Source organism: Ischnura elegans, chromosome X (assembly GCF_921293095.1).
Source record: "Ischnura elegans chromosome X, ioIscEleg1.1, whole genome shotgun sequence".
NCBI lineage: Eukaryota > Metazoa > Arthropoda > Insecta > Odonata > Coenagrionidae > Ischnura > Ischnura elegans.
This window is the reverse complement of record NC_060259.1, coordinates 66,559,387-66,584,424: the sequence shown is the minus strand read 5'-3', so window position 1 is coordinate 66,584,424 and position 25,038 is coordinate 66,559,387. Positions and strand designations below refer to the sequence as shown.

The 25,038-nt window shown below is 39.5% G+C and overlaps 1 protein-coding gene across 1 annotated transcript; it reads left to right on the top strand.

Moving 5' to 3' along the window:
* The first annotated feature begins 209 nt into the window (after window positions 1–209).
* LOC124170955 lies at window positions 210–21,329 on the top strand. The gene is made up of 2 exons (XM_046550041.1): window positions 210–356; window positions 18,442–21,329. Exons 1-2 carry the CDS (start codon window positions 339–341, stop codon window positions 20,404–20,406), a joined length of 1,983 nt encoding a protein of 660 aa, XP_046405997.1. The 5' UTR covers window positions 210–338; the 3' UTR covers window positions 20,407–21,329.
* Window positions 21,330–25,038: the final 3,709 nt, after the last annotated feature.

Sequence of the window (25,038 nt, the reverse complement as noted above, 5' to 3'; positions counted from 1 at the left end):
GCCGTAATATACCCATTCTCTCCGGACGAGCTTCCGGCGGCGAGGACAGCGACGCAACAGGTGCGTCGAGACAAAGCTGATGGTGAGGGATATGGCACGCGAGGAAGGCCGCTCGCATGGTGATCGTCGCCTGCGCCGTCCGCCATCTTGTCTTCCCACGCCGGCGACCCCGTTCCCTTAGACCGCTCGGCCAGATAAAGAAGGAAAACACTTCTATAAAGGCACTTCAGTCCTAATTTTTGCCTCATTTTAAGTTTGACCAAAGCGTGTGTCTCACCGTGTAGTGCTTCGTCCATTTCGACCGCTTGGTTTTCCCCCTGCACGGAAGGCTTGTCACGATGCACGGCCAGAATTTGGTGAGTAGAAGTGAACCCCATAGTGAAGATTCTTCTTGTCCTAAACCACGTGCAGGCCGCTGGTGAATTTCCTCGAGGTCTCGTACTAGCAAATTAATTGGCCAGATTTACATTAGTGATCCCATTCGGATACAACCTCTCAACGGCGATTGTCATCGTGGTTCGATTTTTGCCGCAAGTAACTGGAGTACATAAGAAGAAGAACAAGTGCGTAAAAGTGAACGTTTACTCCCCATCGAGTGAAAAATCGATGCTCATTTCTTCTAGAGAAATGAGCTACATTTCTCTCGAAATAGTAACTCCGCAAAGAATCTGAGTTTTTCCCGGTGAATGACTTGAATTAATTATTCTCGGTTTTCTAACTGGGTTGGGGTGTGCATATTTTCGGCCAATATTTCGTTGGGAGGCTTTCCCAACATCTTCAGAGCTGATGATTCCAATATATACTCTCCTCCTTCAATGGTTCTGTACTGGAACACTACTGACATCGGAATCATCAGCCCTGAAGATGTTAAGAAAGTCTTCCAACGAAATTTCAGCCAACAACATGCAGACGATAACCTTACTGAAAACCCGAGAAGAAGTCGTTCAAGTCACTCCGAGTTTTCACTGATGGCAGCCTGCGCGGTATTCCTTTCCCTTCCCCTTGGAATCTCCCCTATTCCTGGGGGGTGATCGTTTTGTTCATCAATTCGAGGCCACCGTTCCCTTAATTCAATCCCAACGTTCAAGCTCGTCTTGAAGTGGAGGATTTAAAATCTCGAATGCTAAAGCGTAAGTTCACGGGGTGGAAAGAACGTCGAATTTAAACAAAATCTCTTTAATCAAGGAAATAACCGCGGACTAGCCATATCTTTATGGAATCACTCGCAAGTCCGTCTTAAGAACGATAATTTCTCTGCGGAAAATCATTTTTCGGGATTAGATCCTGGATCTTCCAAAACCGCACCAGCATCTTTACCACTCCCAGTGTGGTGCCTTAGTAGCTTAAGTGGTAAGACAACAGGCGCGCATTTTGGATATCCAGGATCAAATCCTGGTGAAGGCAAATAATTTCCCCTTTGTGGAATTTCCTCGCTGGATAAAATCACCAACGTGAGGGCAGAATTTTCTAGGATCAGCCTTTCAATGAATAAGAGCCGCGTTGGTGACATATCGGACAGGGGTGGATTGAGGTCGTTGTATTGGGAAGGGGTTCATTGCTTTCCGTCTTGATGGGATGCAATAGCTTTCAGCAATAATGTGTCTGAAGTCTGATGTACGTAGAAAAGAGGATTTGGATATTCATCAATTATTTTTAAACATTGTTTGTTCTCCTATTAGGATAAAAATGACCTAAAAGATTACTATTTTTTTATTATTCCTGAAATCACGGGAGGTTATGCCCTCGCCTCTCCCCTGCAGTGGCGCAACGAGGGGGGGGGGTTTGGGGGTTAAACCCCCCCCCCCCCAGAGCTCAGAGAAACGTTTCAGTTTAATCCATTTTTTGACTTGATTGGATTGATATTACTAATAGAATAGTGTAAGGATTAATAAAATATCCCTCAGAAAGCCGTAAAACTTACCATTTTGAACAGTTTATCTTAAAATTCCGCAATTTCGTAATCTCGCACCTACCGCTTATCCTGGTGAGTATTCCATACCATCACACACCCCGGTATTAGTTGCACCTAAACCCCCCAGCTTTAATTCCTGGCTGCGCCCCTGCTCCCCTGTATTCCGCCGCCGTTATCGGTCAATTTCAGCTTCAATATTCGGATGTACCTTCGGAAGCCTATTAAGCATTCTAATTCTACAGGACGAAAAGCTTCGCAATCTAAACGCTATTGATAGTGCTCTACGGTGAAAGGTGACACTTAAACTAACGTTATATTACTCTGTACTTGATACGTAAGGGGCACCTAAGGTTCTCGTAGCGTAGAGCATGCTTACTCAGGGATCCTTAAGAGATCCTGGTAAGTCTCTGATTACGCCAAAATTATTTGAGAAAATTTTTGAAAATTACAAGGGTTTCTGTAAAAGGTTACGAGGTTAGAACAGAAATTTTGCCGCGCGCTGTTAAAGTATCGCGAAAAGCCTCAAGTATTACAAATATTAGGATTATTTGAATAGAAATTGTGAGACAAAGTATTTTCCGGTGATTCTTTCTGACATATACACTATAATTGCATCATAATAACTGTCACAGTGTCACACTCTGCATGTTTCCATGGCAGAATTAACCTCATTGTCGTGGTAGGTATCATGATTAACACATTACGATCGTCAGTATACGACTGCACTACATCTTCTCTGTAAAATAAAAATTGGACAGTAGACATCTGAATGGAAACAATCTAGGTTCCGTGGTATATTTTGTATTTTATTGTAAAGATAGAGGTTCTTGGTTCTATATTCTATCCAGGTTCTTTTATACTCGCATTCCGTAGTACTTACGTGTTAATGGCGTGATATTTAAGCGTGTGTGCCGATTTTCATCATCATTGGTCAACAGTCCTAAGATTGAATGGACGGGCTCTAAGCCAAACTCTCCTAACAGCTACTCTTTTCGTATATCCGGCTTTCTTTATTTGATTTAAAATATCTAATCTTATAGCATATAATGTTAATTTTATTTGTCATGTAGTTTCCATTGTTCTGAGGATTTAGAAAACCTTAATTGGATCAATGCTTATTCGAAAATTATGCTGAATTCTAATTAGTTTAGTAAAACTAGTCGTCGACGGGCTTACTTGTTTGAATTTTTCTATGTTTCTGAGTGAAAGAAATGTAATGTTGCGTATATAGTTTTGACCCCTAGAAAATGACGCATTAGCGTTGATGGCGGTAGAGAAGAATAAAATCGTTTGTCATATTACGAAGTCTTTTTCTCTCCAATCCTTGGTTCTGTAATGACTCAAATGATGCTTACTACTTACCGTGCATATTTTATTTATTTATTAGGGACGAAGGTTTCTCTTTCTGGTCACTATCAAGTAAACTCGCCGCTAGAGGAATAGGGTAGTTTCCTTCATCAAAGAAAACGAAAGGCATTGACTGCGATTCGTTACCCACCACTAGTGTATTCATAATATACAAATTATTTGGTTTTAGAAATAGCAGTTTAGACGAATGGCTAGGGTCAATTTTATCCTCATTTGAAATAGGCCAGATTGGCACCCATGCGATTCCACTCCACGTGACGCCCTAGTTTCTATACGATTAGACAGGAGTTTAACATCGTCTGAGGTTACCAATGCATGCACGAGGCACAGATCTCAGGGAAGCATGTCTTAATAATCACTTATTAAAACTGGCTAAGGTCGGAAAGTTTTCCTCGTTTGATAAGGTATTAATAATCCTTATTTAAGCCAAGCGCTACCAGCTAGCAGGGTACTCTGCTACCTTCTAGCCTCCTGCGTCGTATCAGCGCTCAGAGCCTCACCCCAAGGTCACCTCACTTGCGGTAGCGGCAAGCAGAACGACGTCACACGGGAGTTTTTCCCGGCATTCATACTTACCCGTCTCGTTTTCGCGCGCTTGAAAATTTTCACTTTTCATTTAATCGCGAAAAATAGATATCGTCATTTAAAAGTCTAAAAGCGTGAAATATGTACTTCAGTAGTAATAATCTTTCGATTTAGGCGATTAAAAAATAATAGGAAACCACCCTATTTCAGTGGTATATGTCTCTTCACTCTGAAAAAAATTGGGCTCAATTTTAATCATTCAAAGAATTGGATTCACTGTATACGTTTCTCTCTTTGGAGATCACAATTCACACTAACATAGTAATTAATGCTCCCAGATTAGTTTAGAAGTATTTGTAGCTAGCCTTAAATTCATGAATGAACTGATATTGTGTCAACCCGGGCACAAAACTAGTGCGGAGCCGAGGACGCACGCGTTCTGGGTGGCAGATTTCAGTGGGCGGCAAAATTTGAAAGGTTAATTTTTAAAAATACTTAATTTTTATAATGCCGCATTCAATACAATGTCAATCAACAAATGATAATGCCAATTTTATTTCGTTGCACATTTTATCAACTTTATTGCACTGCCACTATACACCAAATTATTTTCAATTACAATGCAAAGAAATTATTTTTATCAGTCATGTAAATTGTCCTGTAGTGTTATTAGCAAGTGTTTTTCATAATTCATATAACTTCTTAATAGCATACAAACGGTGTGTAATTTCAACAACACCGCATCTATAGGAATAGCTTTGGGGATCGGGTTGGTGTGGTTGCTAGTGTTTTGACTTCCCACCCAGCGTGCTCGGGTTCAAATCCCGGCCGTAGCAGAGAATTTTCAGAGACTGCCCGATCCCTGCTTGAATTTTGCGTGGAGGACATTTCAAAGGCAACACTCCGTCCGTCGGAAGGGACGTCAAGCCGTGGTCCCCTTGGCGCCTTTCGTGAAGAGCAGGCTAATTCCGACGCCGGGTTTCTCGTCACCCTTCCTTTCATACCCTCATGGCGCTAATGACCTCAGCTGTCGGTCGCCTCCTGCAAATACCATGCCAGGAATAGCTTGCTGGGGTATTATATTTTAGTGGTGGTGGGAGGAGGAAGGAAAAGGGCGAGCGTGCCAAACTTATCTTTGCCCCCCTAACCAAACTCCAAGTTCCGGCCCTGCGTCAATCTATTACGCACTTTATGGTCTGCTTTACATTCTGACGAATACGTGCGGGGAATCCATCTGTGATTCAGCCTTTAGCGTTTATCCATTACCTCATACTATATCATTTCTAATCGTTCAAATATCCTATCTCTGCATGCATAGAAAAGTTAATATTTTCCTTAAGTTTTTATTTGAAATTCTTCCTTAAAGAGCCACGAAACAGTGCAATGGCTTTTTTCTTCTCATTGAACCTCATTATTTTTATCTCCCAATACAAGTTTATTTTACTTGCAACTTTTTATAAGAGCCTCATGGTGTGGTGACTACTGGTTTTCATGGTGAGCCCTAGTCTTCTTTAGTAACCAGCTTACAACGAAATATAAAGCTAATTATAAACTCTCGTTTTAGAGACTCTAAAGACTGAAGTTCAATTTTTTATTTAATTTTTTTCTAAGGCCTGACGGATTCCGACTCATAGCCTCATTTGACGAGCAAATACTTTCCTGGAATCAATTCCAGAACCAGAATCCTCCACGAATTTATTTTCTCCAAGAAGAATAACGTGTTCCAGCGAAGTCCTTGTGTGTTCAAGCATCAAGAAATTTCCATAGTTCACACCAGGCTCCCTGAGAGCCGAGGCGGATCTCAGGGAACACTCCTATTATACATACCCTTTGCACACCCAACACTCCACGGCAGTCCTCAAGTGCCTAGACAATCTTAACACTTTGCGTGCTATGGACGTAATATTACGTCCTGTTAATCTTTCTGAAGATTTCCATGCACGTAATATTACGTCTTTCTATTCCATTGACTTTGTTTGCGTGAAGGCGTAATATTTCGCTCGTGGTACTTTTCCAGTTTACTGCTTAGTGGTTTTGTTATTTCAAAAATCAACGGCTTGATGGAAAAAGAGTTCCTTTAATGTCTTGAGGACGAAAAGTCCTCTATAGCTACCGAAACTCTTATCTCAGCCCACTTTGTGTGAAAATTCTTTGGAGGAAAGAACCGTTCGTTGAGGGTGCAGTGACCCTTTTTGTCATCCAGGATTTTGAATTCTATGCTTGGAACAATGCTTATTTATGATTTCCATAGTTTAAATAGTTCAAATTGAGCGTAATAAAAATACTATGCATTTTATGGCGGCACATCATTTGTTGCAACTTTTTTATTTAAAAAAACAGTAGGTTTTCATTGTTAAAACATGTATTTAAAATTTAGCAATAAATGTTATTCAAGTCATTCATAAAGAAGAGCAAAGTCCATTTTTATTGAAATACACATCGATATAAATATATTTTTTATGCTAATGTTTAAAAAAAAATTTGCGAATTTAGTAAAAAATGGCCGAATTTTTCCGTAGGTTTAAAATTAGCGGGCGGCACTCAAAGTGTTAATCAGACAATCCTAGGACTCCCTTCTTCGGAATTTCCCCCCTTACTGCCTATCTCGGTATGCCTAATGCATGTTAGATAACAATTGCTCATTCACCTTAAGTGGTAGGAACCAATTAATGCTTATCATCCAATTATGCAGCAGTTATTTCCAGCAGTATAATATTTTTTCGAAAAGCTGAATTTTCTGTTTCAGGGCCTATGAGAATCAATTTCTTGATTAAATGGCCTTCTTCCGACATTACATCACAAAATGCCTACGTCGTTGGGTGACATAGAATCTGGCCAACTATTTCTCTTTTAAAATCATTTACTAGGATCATATTAAAAATGTACTATTTCTAGAAATATTTTAAAGGTAAGGCTTCGTATCGCTAACTTTGCATTTCTTAATCTTCTTCCTTCTGAGACCCTTTCTCCATTTGAAGCTGTCATACTTGATCCTGCAGTCATCATTGATTACGCATGCCTTATCATGGTCAGTCAGACTTTTTTTAACCGCTACAAGTCACCTGTTAGGCATTCTAACTGATAAAAAACATTCAATACGAATTGATGCCTAAATTCTGTAACTGACGATAATTTAAAATCTATTTTCGTGAATATGTACATTTTCTTTACAAATTTATGATTTCAAGTTTTTTTCATAAAAGATCTTAATTGATCTAGTTCTATAATTGCACACACTTTCCATTCTTCAGTTTTTCTCTCTAAGGAGGGTGTATTTTTTATGAAATTAGTACGAAAAAACTAGACTAATTTGTAGTTCAATGAGTCCATTTTAGTAATTTAAGGTCTGTTCGTACGGAGACACTGATTTTCAAATCTTTCGCATATCATCTGGAGACATTAGTGGTGCAAATATATATCCCTCGTGTGTGCACGCGGTTCCTTGAATTAATTATTGTTGACGCCGGACGTTGAAGTCTCCGAGTTTGTGTATGCACAACTGCATAAGTGGCAGGATCAAAATGCTATTGCATCGTTTCTACGTTTCAAATCGCTGAAACCCTCAAAAGTGATTATGCCTTAGCGCAAAACTACGTATTTCTCTATATAAATTCTAAATGAAGGGTGTCCGATTATTAAATGAGCATATTCTTTATTATATACTCGCACCACTTTATGTTACGTCTGATGAATGCGCGGCGCAGAATTGTGTATGGAGAGCTCGTGTTAGAGTGGTATATGACAGGCAATATGATGGAGACCTTTTTTTGCAGAATGTTTGCCACTTTGACCTCATGAATACTTTTTATTCATGGTCTCGACGGTACATGACTGAGGTCAATCAGGGCACTGATCAATACAAAATATTTCCACATTTTTTGCCTCAATACTATGATTTTTTGGCCATTTGTGCATTGATGGTCATCTAACTCAGGGGCGCAGCTAGGAATTACGGCTGGGGGGGGGGTTTAGGTGCAACTAATACTGGGGTTTGTGGGGGTATGGAGTACCCACCAGGATAAGCGATAGGTGCGAGATTAATAACCTGCGGAATTTTAAGATAAATTGTTCAAAATGGTGAGTTTTACGGCTTTCCGAGGGATATTTTATTAATCCTTACACTATCCTTTTAGTAATACCAATCCAATTAAGTAAAATGAATTAAACTTAAAACTTTCTCTGAGCTCTGGGAGCCCCCCCCCCAAAAGCCCAGTCGGAGATTTCGTGCCGGCAAGTTTACAAGCAGTGTATGACAACATAAATTAAACCATTTGAACAGGCATTATAAAGCTTTCACTAAGAATATTTTGCAAAGTGAGTGATTTACTGCCGCCATGTGCTAGTAAGCGGGATGAACCCCTGATGTTTGTCTGAACTCCCTCTCTTTAACCATGGTACTCTGAAATTTTCAAAGTGATTTTATTGCTGGATATATCTGCGCTTATCGATATTAAATTCCAAGAAAGTTTAAAAAATACTTGGTTGCACAAATACCCGACGTTAGATCACCGAACAAAATTCCCTTTTTCGCGTAGCCTTTTGACCTTTTTAACGTTCAATCTAATTACATTTTCCCTCGAAGATTGAATTTTTTCTTTTAAGTTAACCTGATATTGATTTCACCAAATGGGTCACAAGATCCTCACTAAAATAAAATGTAGTTAAGAAAAAAGTTGTGCATTACGCATGATGGTTATTTTTTGTCTTTTACAACAGCTATGTCTGAGATTTATGCATTAAAATTTTAAAAACTCCAAAATGAAGTTAACTATAAAATTTCATGAAGGAACGGAATTATATCTACACTTTACATTAATTTTCTCTCCGGGCTGAAAAGAATCGTTCTCGTTTCATTTATAGTGACATCTTTGGGTCAGCAGCATATCCTTGAAGTCGAAATTGAGCCTTTCTTGACTCTAGGTCTCAGTCTGTATGTAATCTTAAGGGAATTCAACCACTGATAAACCGATTGGCATATATTCAATCCTATCGATCATAGTGATGTCCCAAGATTGCTATGAAGGATAAATACATCGCGAACGTGTCCAAAAAGAAAAATCCGAACGAATGCGCTAATAAGTGTTTTTCGCTTGAGTATCTACTTAATATTGAGGAGGAAAGGCAGCAGCATTCGCGCCTAGAATGAATACGTCACAATCATTCCTCGTGAACAAGGGGGAAAGTCCTGCTGAGAGCAAAAATTAATATGACTACCAGATTAGTGCATCTTAAGAAAGCTAAAGACAATTACTGTGGTCGGTTAACTGAGTCCGTGGCACCACAGAGAATTTAATTGCACCCAATACTCCCGGCGATAATTGAGTTTAACCCCTCAACGCCGTCATGCGTACCCAGTACGCTTCCTGACCTAGTGTATATAATATTTTTTCTCCGCCAAATATTGCATGTTAAATTAAAACTAATTACTCTATCATTTGAAGAAATGTTTTTCCTCTCCAATAAAATATTCATAACGGCTTTATGCCTTCAAGATGTTTTTTAAATGCTTCGATAAAATTCCGTTTTAAACCAGCGCGTTGACGACTTCGGTCCAAAAACTCAACGCCTTCCTTCCACTGTTCTATCATGAAAAAATCCGCCTATTCTGCTTGAGAGACGTCAAGATGGGTCAGCTACTTTAGCTTGAGATATGGTATCTTCTAAGCTGAATGCCTTCTCTCCGTCTTCTCCTTGTTTGTCGTCACCTCGAGCCCCAAGTGTGTTTGGCCCGCCTCGTTAGTCCTTAGCGTCCTAGGCGAAGGGGCCATGTGCTTTGCTCTGCATTTATTATTTTTTATTTTTTCTTCTGGACAGTAATCAACGAAGATAAGATTCCATCTAAACAGTCAGCATATAGCAGGGCCCCTTCGAGATATTTTCTCGTCTCTTGAGGGAGCTTCTAAACCACGAGCTTCAGTCCACTAGAGTCATTCATACTGTGTGGTGTTCTTTCAGGCAGTGTGTTGAAATTCTCATCGGGTGTACTTCCTGTGAGTAGTATTTTTTATAATTGGGGATCCTACGAAATGGGAATAGTATTGAAAGGCAAAATAGAGACTCGGAAGTCTGTTTGTGTGTTAGGTTATAGTAAATTCATTGGTGGGGTGAATTTCAAGGACCTGTTATTGCATTCGTAACTAATGGAAAGAAAACGCCATTACAAGTGGTGTATGAAGTTATTTAGGAGACTATTGAATGCGGCAGTCCTAAATTCATATGTTGATCATAGGAAAAACACGTATAAAAATTTGACTTATCATTTCGCGTGCCATTGGTCGAGGTAATATTTTTGAAATATCCAACGTCATACAAACTGTTTGGACATGGCCGTCACACATTACACAATTTAGTACCAAGACTCACTGAAATACATTTCCTAAAGACAATTCCTGCAGCTGGGAAGAAATCAAAGTCTCAAAGGAGGTGTGCAGTTTGTGCCTAATATGGGAAATGAAGAGACTGCGTCTACTGGTGTGAAAAATGTGCAGTGGGATAATGTTTGGATTGCTTCAAATCATGTCACACAAAGCAGATTTTCTAAGGTAAATCATTTGAATATTCACATATTGACGTTTGAAACATTAGCACGTGATTACCTAAATGAAATGATACGGTAATAATGGAACAAAGTCAGAGAAGTGGGCGGAGTGGTAAATTTTCAAGTAGGCGAAACGGGTAATCCTTTCGAAAGTATCCAATCTGTTATGACATTTTCAACCCCAAATAACTAAATTACATCATGTAATTGTATTTTTTTTAAATGCATGGAATGTTAGAGATCTCGCTAGCTTATTCGAAACCAAATTAAAATCTTTCGAAATTGAAAATTTATTCATTAGTTCATAAAAGGAGATACATAAAACAATAAATATTATTTTCAAATCGCTTGAAAAATTATTATATAGTAGCCCATTATATTACGCAAGTTTACTAAAAATATCGATGATACTGATCGTATATTATGAAAGATATAAATTATTGAATGACAGTATGCCAAAAAGGCGAAGTCATTTAAATCTCATCCGGCCGCTGAGATGGGATTTAATTAAATGCCCGCCGCGCTTGAGGGGTTAATTCACATTTAAGATAAATTACCACACATGCAAGGTAGTCTTCCGCTTTGAAAAATATATTTTATCAAGACTCACAAGGAAATTTGCATTGTATCTAAAAATTTCTGTGTAATTGTTATGTTAGTCTGAATTCTCCACTCTTCATGCATTTTAGCAACATCTAAGAACAAACAAGTTGCGACATTAAAATCCCATTGACCAAAGCACATTTCCAACACCATTTTAAGCTTAAAATCTCCGTCACATTACTAAACAGTGCCTAATAGACGTTCAGGGGGTTTAAAAAGAGAAGGGAATTCTGACTAGCTTAATTATCACATAGGATTGTTGGAGGAAATAGAAATTTCCTTAAGTCTCGATGAAAACATTTTTGCAAAGCGGAAGTCTACCCATCTCTTGTGAGATGCATGTACACGCTTTAGAGTTTGAAATGCGGTATGCGATGATTCAATGGATGATAGAGTTCCTCTTCTCGTTGCAAGGTACCGGGGTCAGTTCTCATCTCTTTCCATCCAAATTCAGGCTACCATAGTTCGTAAAATCGGAAATGGAGGGGCCACATAATTCTCCTCGAGCGTCAATAAGTAATCGTAAATCTAAAAAGCGGTTAAAATCATTTAATAAATTTGTTTTTTGCTCGTTAAACTATAAAATCAATAAATAAATACCTGTTATGAAAAGTTGTACCCTTCATGAAAATTTTATCTCTAATTACGTCTTCCTGTGGTGGTGTATACATATAGGTTATAAATCCGCGGTTAGCAAGATCTATGTAAGTTTAGGCAAAATAATTTAAAATAAGGACACTACGATTTTATGTACTTAAAATACATTTGAAATATAAAAAATAAGGAAATGCGGCAGCTCCAATGAATGGATAACAAATAATACGATATCTCTAAGTGGCTGGCGTTGAACAGTTAAAAAACAAGAAAATCCTCATTTAGGGGGGGATTCCCCCCTGCCTTTCCCCTCTCTCTCATACGCTCTTATTAAAGTATGAGATCAATGAACCTACATTGTAGAATATATATTATATTTTTCCTTACGAAAACAATGAATAGTATTAATTCAATCTTTTTGTGCTTGGCAATTAAGAAAGCTCTCAGAAATGTGGGAAAATGAAGGTATTAAGGCCTGTTAACACGGCTTATCAACACGTACGAATTAACGTGTGAATGCATGAACGATTTTAGTGGACGGAAACGGAACCTGTACAAATGCAAGAATAAAATTAGAACAGGTTCTATTTTCTACTCATGCATTCACACAAGTTGAGTGGTTACAAGGTGCATTTTGGCGTTCATTCTCGTTTTCATGAATTTAGACATTCTTTTATACGAGCTAATGTACCGTTTATACAGGCCTTTATATCGTGAAAAATGGGCAATGGATATTTTCCCGTTGTAGAGATTATTTTAAGAAAAGTAAGAGGCCTATACGTCCCCTATGTGAAGTCGTAGACCAAACCGACTCATGAAATGTTGAACTTTGCTGCAATTATAAGGAAAAAGAAGGTATTAATTTTCCTTTGAAATATTGTCGTTATCGATAGTCATTCACAGAATGCGAACACGGTAGGCCAGTCAACAAACATCAGTAGGGTCCCGTTTTACACTGGTTGATATCATGCGTAAGAAACAGACAATGCCAATATCATTCATTGACTAGCGATGCATTATTAATATATAATAAAGCCACACCTCCTTAATTATAAGATTATAACTATATATGTAAATTATCTGTTTCGTCACAGAACGCGCTGCTCCGAGATTTCACGGGATTTTCTCGAAGTGTTTCGCTTCTTCAATCCACCATTTTATATTAATAACCCATTGTCATTTTTTAGTATGTAAACCAGTCCCCAAAATTCAGTCGGATTCAGTTTTTCCCCAGTTGTAATCATATGCGATCAAGGAAAAATGCTAATATCCCTGATAGATTCACAATACATTATTAATATAAAAGTGTGGATTGATTAAGCGATACACTGCGAAAATAGCCCCTTGAAATTTAAACTCGGAGCAAGGCACTCCGTGTTGTAACGGATAATTTACATATCTTATAATCAACTCATAAATCACGAGATGTGCTTTATGATTGTGATGCATGGAAAAAAGTGAGGAAAGTCGGAGTAATGACGTAACAAGGGCTTGCGCAACCATTCCTGAGAGTTTTCGGAGTCCCTAAAGTCATTGTTTCGTAAGCAGAATACATTATCCGCAACCGATTATATCTTTCAAGAGAATAACGTGTGAATATCAAGTAACTGCGCAGACCCCATAGTATGCTGTTAGACAATTCTATCTGTGAGAGTGGCGCAGACAATATTGCACACAGGGTGCTCAGGAGAAGGATAAATCAACGCTCAGTTGGAAAGAAGATAGAATAGACTTGAAATCTAACGTGAAATTCACATGGCGCGGATATTTTAAAGCTGTCTTTCTGTGAAATGATGTGGGAGTTTTGCTATTCGCGATTCCATCCCAGAAGACGCCAACTACCGGCAAAAAATGTAAGCAGCGCGACGGTGAGGGAGTGGAGAGCTGGAGAACGGTTTACGTGTAATTCATGTGCCGAATGCAGGCTGCGTTGTGCCTTTTCATTATCCCTGACGCCAGTTGGCTTCTTGATACAATCATCCCTCTTCAATTGATCTTTTCCTTACCTCTCATCTCTCTGCGATTCCTCCCAAATAATATATTTTATATTCTCTGAACGGTAACGTAGCTGTTAATGTAATTTTTTCTTTCCTCACAGCTTATCTCTGCATCCTAGAAATCAATATTTCCTCAGTTTTTCACTTAAAATGATTTTTTATATTTTTTATTAGATTATATTTTTATCCTTCTCAGTTTGCAGTATTTCTTTCTTGTTTTCATTGCAAGTTTCATTTTATTATTATTTGTTTTTTTTTATTTTATGGTAATTTTTATCATCGAAACATGTATAAATTAGCCGCTGTAGATATACCAAAGCCCTGGATCGGGACGCGAAATATTGTCACAGTCCGATCAGCTACCTTGGTGCCCGATTTAGAGGGAGATTCCGTCTACCTTCACTTCTTTGAAGCGAGGGCCAAAAGGGTGCGAAGCCCCTTCGGAGGCGGTCGCACGCTCCTGCTTCCTGCAGGCATTCCCAGAAATAAGGCGGCTTCTTTTTTATCCTTCCTCAACAATGCCGGGGCGCCGGGGGTGGATTAAGGCCGCAGTTAGTGGCGTTACTTTCCACGGCGCCTTTTTGGTATGAAATAAATCCCAGTGATAATGTGGCTGCTTGAACAAGTTGCTTATATATTCAAGGTGGAGAAAAATTGTGTACGAAATTGTAACCCTGGATACCTTATGCCAATAAAAAAGGAGAAATGGAATATTATCAGATGTCATGTCTGTATCCCAGTCTATTCCATCTACTCTAACTGCTCCCATCCACTCGAGAGTAGGCAGAGTATAATTTTTAATAGGGTGGTTTCCTATTTTTTTATTGCCTAAATGGAAATATTATTACTCCTGGATTACGTATTTCACGCTTTCAGATTTTTAAATGACGATATTTTTCGCGATGAAATGAAAAGTGAAATATTTCAAGAGCGCGAAGACGCGACGGCCAAGTATGTGACGGCATTCATGTGCTGGGAAAAGCCCGTGTGACGTCATTCTGGTTTCGGCTCCCGTTGTGTGAGGGCCACCTTGGTGCGAGGCTATGAGTGCAGCTACGATGCAGGCTGCTAGCAGGTAGCGCTTGGCTTAAATAAGCATTAGAGATGTTTCCCTGAGCTCTGTGCCTTATGCATGCATTGGTAATCTCAGACGATCTAAAACTAACTACTCGTATAGCATCTGTGACGTCACGTGGAGTGGCATCACATGGCCGCTAATCTGGCCTTTTTCAAAAGAAGTTAATATTGACCATTACGGTTCACTAATGGTGGGTAACGAATCGCAATCAATGCCTTTCATTTTCTTTGATGAACTACCCCAATCGTAGTAATACATATTTGGGGGCTAATATTGTCTAAACTTAGTCCCCCTTTCTTTCAAAACTTCTTTCTTTCAACATTTCTGATTTAAATCAATTAAGTTATCATCGGATTTTCAAAAACAAAATAATATAATAAATTTCTTCCGCAAGGTATGCCACGTCGCGGCCTGCGGACTCTTGTTTTCCTCCTTTCTCATCGGGTTTCCAGTCAACCTTTCCATCACGAAGCTGCAAGGAAAATCACAAAATTCTTTTTCTTTTCTCTCTTCTTTCTTTCTTTGGAGTATCTTCTTCCTTCTTCTTCTGAATATCTTCTCTCTTTTATCTTCTCACTCTAGTATTTTTTTTAATAATATTTATTCAGGAGTCTGTGTTGAGAATGAGTGTAATATTTGTGGTGAGACTGCTAGCGTCTATATAATAATGGACTCAAAATTTCTATCTAATTCCCACATGTGGTTCAAAATAGTGTATCTTATTGTTTCAAACTTAATACAATCTTCAATTCTATGTACAACCTAGACCTCTTCCCCGCATTCTGGGAAGTTTCGATCTCCCCTCTTCTCAATAGGGTAGTTTCCTTCATCAAAGAAAACGAAAGGCATTGATTGCGATTCATTACCCACCACTAGTGTATTCATAATATACAAATTGTTTGGTTTTAGAAAAACCGGTTTAGACGAATGGCTAGGGTCAATTTTATCCTCATTTGAAAAAGGCCAGATTGGCGCCCATGCGATGCCACTCTACGTGACGTCACAGGGACCTAGTTTCTATATGAGTAGATAGGAGTTTTACATCGTCTGAGACTACCAACGCATGCATGAGGCACAGAGCGCAGGGAAACATGTCTTAATAACCACCTATTAAAACTGCCTATGGTCAAAAAGTTTCCTTCATTGGATAAGGTATTAATAATCCTTATTTAAGCCAAGCGCTACCAGCTAGCATGGTACTCAGCTACCTACTAGCATTCTGCGTCGTATCATCGCTCAGAGCCTCGCCCCAAGGTCACCTTCCTTGCGGCAGCGGGGACCAGAACGACGTCACACGGGAGATTTCCCGGCATTCATACTTACCCGTCGCGTTTTCGCGCGCTTGAAATTTTTCACTTTCCATTTAATCGCGATAAATAGATATCGTCATTTAAAAATCTAATAGCGTGAAATGCGTACTCCAGGAGTAATAATCTTTCGATTTAGGCAGTAAAAAAATAATAGGAAACAACCCTATTCTATTCTCGTATGCTCTGAAATTTCCATGTCCACAAAGGATTTGAGTAATTTTTGAGTTTGCTTGAAATCTGGAAACTTTGTCTAATGGCAACGGTAGGGAAGATTAGGTGGGTGCATCTTCCTTTTGATGAATCATGCCAACCTCCTTCCCATTTCTTCATGGCCTCTTTCCTTAGAATTCTTTTAAATTTTTTGACGTTTTCCACAATTATATTCCCTGAGTTTATGCCAAAATATTCCCAATCTTCTCCTGTCCACCATTTGATTTGTGCCATTCTCTCTAAAACACTATATTTCATAGGTGGGGTGTTAGCGATAATTTGTAGGGCAACAGTGGCAGTGGCGCAGCGAGGGGGGTTTTGGGGGATAACCTCCCCTCCCAAAACTCAGTGAAATTTTTCAGTTTAATCCATTTTCTTGATTGGATTGACATTATTGATAGAATAGTGTAAGGATTAATAAAATATCCCTCTGAAAGCCGTAAAACTCACCATTTTTAGCCATTTTTCTTAAAATTCCCCAATTTATTAATCTCGCACCTGCCGCTTATCCTGGTGGGTATTCCATACCCCCACACACCCCGGTATTAGTTGCACCTAAACCACCCCAAGCCTAATTCCTAGCTGCGCCCATGATCAGTGGAAACAGAATAGGCGCCGGAGATCGAAAGGAGGTACGTCCGATGAGCTTCGTTTAGTTTTCTGGCGATTCTTGAGTGGTTGGCTTTGACTCCCCATACATCGCATCCTAATGTAAGTACGGGTGCTTATTCCAGATATCAGGACCCAAGGGGGGTCCTCTGAGGGTTACAACACACCGGGGCCGGGACCCATTGACTTAACTGATACGCCCGCACTCCCGAGGAGGGGTGGAAAGGAAGGAAAAAGGAAAGAGGCGCCGCGATAGGAGCCCGACGACTCCTCTAGGATAGGGATATGGAAGGAAGGGCGGGACGGTAAAACCCTCGCCGCTATAGAAGCGACCAGGGCCCACTACTAGCGAAACCTAGCATCGGTCATTAATGTGCCAACGATTTTGGAGGATGTTCCTATAAATAAGAAAACCCCATCGATCGAATCGTTGGGTTGGGTGCTTATGCCAGTAGGAACCAAAAGTAATGATGATGTTTAAGTCGAAAACGCACATTTTTTTAAGCTACAGAAACTTTCAGCCAAGTCCTTCTATTGACCGCGATTTTGCCTTGTTTGCCAGATGCTCTGGACAACCAATGACTTCGAATGCTTTACCCATGGTCCTTATTTAAGTCTTCTAAAGTCATCTTTTTTATTAGCTGGTGATCTAAAAACTAGCATCGGAGAGCCGCCTTAATGATTACCATCTTTTCTGTTTATACAGGAATTACGAGGAGGTGGCCGCCCCTCCGTCCCCCTTAATCCGCTTCTACGGCGGGGTAAGCGATTGCCCAGCTGGAAACGGACGACCAGGGTGGGCGGTCGCGGTCAATCATACGCGTTACATAGCACGAACTGGCGTGAACACGGTCATGGGCATAGAGTTTACATTATTATATGCATGTATATATGTATTTATATAAGAGCGTATAGTATACAATATTTATGGCCATGAGAAATAAACTGAGACGGACGGGAGGCGCCATGATCTTACAATTAGACCGCCAGTACAGTATCTCATAATCTCATAAATACTAAAGAAAGGGATTGCCGGTGCGGGATATTTTTATGCACTGTGTGCTCAGTATTTTTATCCTTACCCTTCTATATATTATTCTTTCATTGCCTAGTATTAAGTTTTTTCTGCCGAAGCCAGCAGTAAAGCTTTTTCAACTACCGATTTATGTAATAAAAAAGATAATGGTGCAAAGAAAAGAAAAAATGATTTCCTAGACTGGTAATCAATTTGTTCTTTTTTTACCAAAAAGTGTAGATGCAATTAAAATTCATAAAAAATACAAAGAGAATTTGGAATATTTGTTTTATGTGAAATTGTCAGTGGCGAGTTAAAGGCGGGCCCCCGTAATTTCTGGAAACATTGAAACGATGGTAATCTCTAAGGTGGCCATTGAATGAAACATTGTTTTCACCAGCTTATTAAGTACAACTTCAAAATAATCCATGACTATCTTAAATAAACATGTCTGCGCATTATTAAAAGGCATAAATTATCGCTAGGATGTACTGCATACTACCAAGGCTCCTCAGAGAGTAATGAACCTCCTCCCCCCGCAAAAAAACAGCGACCTTAAGCCGCCCATGGCAAATTGTGCTAATGTCACCCTTGCCCCACTCTATGCCAATCGATTCAATGGCAAATGAAATCTAAATTTAACCTTTCACTTGCAAATTTCTTCGCCTCCCTCCATTCCCAGGTCCTGCTGATGGCGGCGGCGGTGGCTTGGGCGCAACAGCTCGCCCCGCAGGTTGCCATCTTGCGGCAAATCAACCACGTGAACGACGACGGCTCGTACACGTACGGCTACGAGGCGGCCGACGGGAGCTTCAAGATCGAGACGAGGGACGCCGAGGGTACGGTTCGCGGCATGTTCGGTTTCGTGGACGAGCGGGGCCGGCAGAGGCGCGTCTCCTACACGGCGGGCAACACCACCGGCTTCCAGACGACCGGAGAACCTCCTAGCGAAGCCCCAACGCCCACCCCGAGACCTGTCCGACCCCTTCCGGCGGCCCACGGAGGCCACCGCGATTCGGTCGCCAAGCTGATCCGCCATCTTGGCATCCTGGGCGCCAAACAGTCGGGCTCCCACCGGTTCTTGCACCCATCAGAACCACCAACCACGGCGGCGAGCGTGCGGGAGACAACGGGGAGCGGCGGCGCGGCCGGGCGAGAGTCTACGACGACGCGGAGGCCAAGCGTTGTGCAGCGGATCGTGAGGCCCGAGGCGAGGAGGGTAGAGAGTACGACGCGGAAGCCGGAGGAAGTGACTGAGTCCACGACGGAAAAGCGGGAGGAAGAGAAGGTGGAACCGGTGCAGAGGAGGCCCGTGGTGAGGGTGGTGACAGAGAGGCCCCACTTTGTGGTCGTACCCTCGAGGCTGCTGCGGTGGCGACCAGGGGACCGTGAGAACAAGGCTGACTTTGGAGAGGAGGAAGTACAACCAGAGGCATTGCTACGACAACGTTTGACAAGCGTTCCGGTTCCGAAAGACAGCATCCATTATCGACTGAGACAGCTACCGAGAGAGCAGCTGGCTTCACCTCAGACTCCGCTGCAAATATTTGCACAAAAAAGTGAAATTCCCTCCAACTATCAAGAGCAGCAGTACTATCCCCCTCAAAAGAATATTGTAGCATTCCTTCCGAGTACTCCTAGACCTAATACATTTCAATCTCGTCCAATACCAGTCTTTCCTCCAATTCAACCAAGCTCTATACCGAGGACGTATTCCCAGGCTTACCAAGTAAGTGAACCATCTAATGGATCAGGAAGAGTGTTTAGTAATGATGGTAACTATGCCCCTAAAGCCCAACAAGTCCCGCAATACCTGCCTCATCCCCAACTTCTTTACCATCAAAAACCACCCACCTATAATGTAGATGCAAATCGATACAATTCTTACCAACCAAGACCCAATCCTTATCCCCCCACAATCCAAGGTTATCCTATTTATGGACCCAGGGGCTTAATTGAATTGCTACTGGCATATTTACAACAACAGCAAACTCCTGCTCCACCACCTGGAGATTATGCAAACCAGTTTCCAGCTGATCCAAGAAATATAATTCCACAACCACAGTATGTACCAGAAAACTCTGGATTCACTCCACCAGCAATATTTATCCCTTATCCTGCTCCAGCTGATCGATTTCAAATACCAGTCAATAATGTAGCCCCTGTCCCAAATAATTATGAATATGGTAGGATTTTTGACCAAAGACTAAATCCAACACTGATAAGGCAGCCCATAAACACCCAAAATAGAGTCCAAAGACCTATTCCTTATAACAATGGCATAAATCCTTATGTTAGAAGAAGGGGGAATGTTTTTCCTGTCAATTATTTAATTGATCCTCAAAATGTGAATTTTCGACAAGGTGTTCCCCTACAGGCGGCACCCCTACAACTTCAGCCATTGTATGTGGACACAGCCAGAAGTCATCCTGCTCCACTCCCATTAAGTTATCCAGTTCAATCTGCAAGACAAGGTGCTCCAGTTAGTGTGACAACTGTTTCTCCTAGAAGTGCTGTAGAGACTCCATCAAGTTCGGAAAGCCAAGACTTACCATTTGGATTTACCAAAAAATTTCGATCAGTTGAAGTTATAGCACCAGATACAGAAGCCAACACACCAAAAAATCAGAAAACTGATGAAATGTGACAATCCCCTTTTAATTATTGACCTGTATATATGCTCTCAAAGTTTTTCTGTGGTAAAATCTTTGAAGAGAATTAGATTAGGCTGTAATCAACGAATGAGTTATCAATCAAAACAAGCATTTCATGGGAAAATAGCTCATTTTTATTTATGGCAGGGAATCATGGTTATTTCCAAAACTTAGATGCAACATTATTTTTTGTCAATGAAAAATAGTGTTACTGGAGGATATTTGAATCACTTACATAAAACGCTTTTTTTCTAGTTATGTGATTCATACTTACTACGGTAATTTCAAGCTAAGCTAAAATTTCATAGTTCAAAGCACAGACACATTTTTCAAATATTAGAGAGTAATTGAAGCATTACATTGAACCTATGACTTTGTTTTTACTCATGTCCACAGGGATTGAGAAATATGTATGCCAACAGGGATGAAATTCTCTTAGAGAAACCTTATATGTACCTACTTAGATTAGTAATCAAAATTTGGCCTATGAAAATTCAATTTGATATAAGTTGGTTTGCTTTATGGAATGGCTGGTAAACATGGGTAATCCGGTAATTTTTTGCAAATTTAATGTCATTCAAGTAAAATGATTTTTTTGCATTGTTAATTTTACACCTAGAAGTGTTAATGCCATTAGTAGATCCTCTGCATCTAATTTCAATTTGTAGGAGGAAAATTTTTTAACTCGGGTAATATTTTTATTTATTTTGGATGGATTCAGGTACATACCTTTCACTCATGAACATGTAATGGAAGAGCATTATCTGATTTCACATTCTTTTGAAATGAAGAATTCAGCTGTATCTAGCGCATTCTTGTTAATGATTGTTCCACAGCAATGTACTTAGTACTCTTGCTATAGAATTTAACCCAATGCCCTTAATGGGACATGAATAAGAGAAATAAAAAATATGAATGCTGCAGCAAATATGTTCTCTTTAAAATTTTAAAGGGTGACTTTCAGAGCAAAGTGACCTTTCACAACGAGTGTTTGGTTACCAATTGAAGGATCCAGGGGCTTAATTACGGTGAAGCCCTTGGACACCTTCCAATAAGAACATTTGAATCGAGTGATCGCTAAAGGAAAATACTTGGCCTCCCTACCCTTAGAGTGTGAAATTTATTTGCCAGTGTCATAGTCCATGGTGACCTGTACCCTCACCTATTCCAACTAGTTTTCACATTTAAGCACAAAGTGAGTGATTATTATGCCCCCTTTTGGTCCAGTGAATTAACAAGGATAGTTCCAAGTTGGAAACAGGATGTGAGTGAGTTTTGGTTCAGCATCACAATCAAGTCTTGATTGCAAAACTGAGTTAGTAGTATAATTATTATGTACTTAATAGTTTGAGAGTGCCATAGATGAGGCCAATTGTATGAATAACTTCACAATCAGCTCTTATTATGAGTGTATTTGAATCTAAATGACTCCAGCTTTTCCTTTTGCCATTTCACTTAAGAGAAATTTGGTGATATTAGCTCCTTATAAGCGGGGGTCTTAATGATTAGTTTTGAAGAGTCCATTTTACAACACCGGGCTCGTCATTGCATAATTTGATGAATGTACGAAGATATAATCAAAATTGCATTATGTAAAGGGGTGAAGTGCTGGAACACAAGCGAGAATGCATGGATTCAAGAAGGCAAAATAGCCCCTGCTCTAAATTTAAACAAATGTTTTCAGCACAAACCAGTGCAATGGTGTGCCCCATGTAAAATGGCCTTAGAGTCACTCCAAATGAGAAAGTCCTTGGAGCCACTTTGAAAGAGCATATATTTATATTAATGGTGGCATCTTGATAGGACTTGAAATTACATTGAGACAAGGTCAAAGAATATCTTTAATTGGGTAGGGTGTTTTTTTGGGGTAGAATATTTCATGGAGTTGATATGGGATGGACTCACTTAAGATAGTACCACACAAAACTTTTGCGGGTTGATTGAGCCCAGAATCCCATCTACCCCTACTGGCTACAACCTTCTATTCACCAATGAAGTCCTCCAGCTTTAAAGGAATCCTGAAGAACCACTGAAAGAAACGATGGCCCATGGTACTATCATTACAGCTTGACCAAGGAGGAGCTGAAGAAAGGAAGCTGACATCACATGGTGATGGTTACAGCATGGCCTGTCATTCTACTCATTTCCTTAACTGAAGAGAAAGTGTTATTTTAAAGTGAGTACTGAGACTATCCTCTCAAAATTCAGCATGTCCCAAGGAAATTGGGTATTTAATTGAATGTACAGCACTGACAGCAGGTAAATTAATGATAGTCTAGCAAATGTCCTTCTCTGTCTTATTTAATTAATCGAGGAAATTGACTTTAACCTCTTTAGTTGCAGTAAGTACATACATTTCTCTGCCCTAATTTTTTCTACTTTTTATTGCAAAAAGTGGATTTAAAATTAGTAAATGAAAAAAATCAATATTAATATCATTACTGAGATCTATTTCTCCATTTTTATTTTTTGATCTGTCATTGAATGTCAATCTGTCTACCTAAATTTAGTTGCATCCCCATGCATTACTTAACTTACATATTATACGCATGAAGTTATAACTATCATCGTTTAAATAAACAAACATGGTACAAATGTCCCCTCATGATACTAACATACTTTTTGAACAAACAATTTTTTAATTGTTAAAGTTGGATAGTGTTAAGGTCATTTCTGGGGCTCTTTGGTGGTATGCAGTTCCTTTCAGGAAATACTAGTCTACAACAAGTTTTTATATGTGAAGACCTGAGACTTTTAGATATTCATCAGTTATTTTTAAATATTGTTAGTGAAGCTAATGAAATAAAAAACCTTTATTGGAAAGCAACCTTAACCTGGGAGAGGGCGCGCGGCGAAATGTAACATTTGAAGGCACGTGGAGTATCATTGACACCCCAAAGGAAATATTTTTTTTATTTCTCCTTAGAATGATACAGATTATGCTGTGCTCTCATTTAAATATTTAGGTCTAACAAATCAAATTGATACTAATAGTTATTCTGATTAAATAAAGAAGAACCATATAGGGTGATACATATCCTGTGCGCCCTTTCCCAGGTTAAAGATAACCAGAGTTCAATCTTTTAGAAAATCGCACATCCGGAACCTCAGCATTATTTGTACTTGCAGCTTAAGGGTTGGCCACTATATATACTTATTTTCTTATTTTTTTAATAATTTTTCCTATGGCAAGGCATGACTGGTTTACTAATTAACTGCTACTTTGCCTATTTTTGGTGTCATTACTAGATAGAAAGAGTAAATGGATGCAAAATATATATAAGTCTAAATGCAAAGATAAGTTGTGGGTGATATATTTTAAAGCCAACCCAGTACTTATCTGCTTCCTAATTACTCTTGTTTGTAAGTTATCATTAACATATTTGAAATTCAGCTCCTAATTTTTAAATGAGCTGTGATAGTTGGTTTTAACACTTTGAAGCCCAAGCCCGAGCATACCTCTGTGTTTATATTCGTATCCACGGACCTGAGCCTGAGTAGAGGTCAGGCAGTCTTATTTCATTCTGATGAAAAATATTCTGCCTATTTTTCTTGGGCTTCAAGTATGTAGTCTGTTTCCTTAGCTGTTTAGTCTATTTGTATTGAAAGAGCTGCCGTCTAGCAGCTTCTAAACACACTTCTTCCTAAATGTACTAGATTTTATAAAAAAATATCAAAAACCCTGGGTTTCACTTAACCTGCACATGGTTTATACCATGGTCCATAACCATAGGCTTCTAAGTGTTGAATCACACTATATACTTTATGCGTGGGCTGTATACTTTTTAATTTATTAGAGGCAGATTGGAAACTAAACTCATCAGTAGATGCAATATCTATCTCAACTAAGTTTTATTTTTCTCCTTATTTATAGTATAATCATTAAAAATTCTTATTTCATTATTCTCTTTAATCAAATTATTTTTTGATCTAGCAACACAATTTATGGGTTCCTTTTTCTCTTTTGTGGCCACCTTAAAGATAATCAGCTTATCAACTTTTACTACAAGTAGGGTGGTTTCCTATTATTTTTTTATTGCCTAAATCGAAAGATTATTACTCCTGGAGTATGCATTTCATGCTCTTAGATTTTTGAATGACGATATCTATGTTTCACGACTAAACGAAAAGTGAAAATTTTCAAGTGCCCGAAAATGCCACGGCTAAGTAGGAATGATGGGAAAAGTCCGTTTGACGTATTTCTGGTTCCAGCTGCCTCCCTATGAGGTGACCTTGAGGCGAGGCTTGAGTGCTGATACAACACAGGCTGCTAGCAGGTAGCAGAGTACCCTGCTAGCAGGTAGCGCTTGGCTTAAATAAGGATTATTACTACCTTATCAAACGAAGGAAACTTTCCGACCTTAGACAATTTTAATAAGTGATTATTAAGAGATGTTTCCCTGAGCTCTGTGCCTCATGCATGCATTGGTAATCTCAGACGATGTAAAACTCCTATCTACTCGTATAGAAACTAGGTCCCTGTGACGTCACGTGGAGTGGAATCGCATGGGTGCCAATCTGGCTTTTTTCAAATGAGGATAAAATTGACCATTGCCATTCGTCTGAACCGGTATTTCGAAAACCAAATAATTTGTATATTATGAGAACCCTAATGGTGGATAATG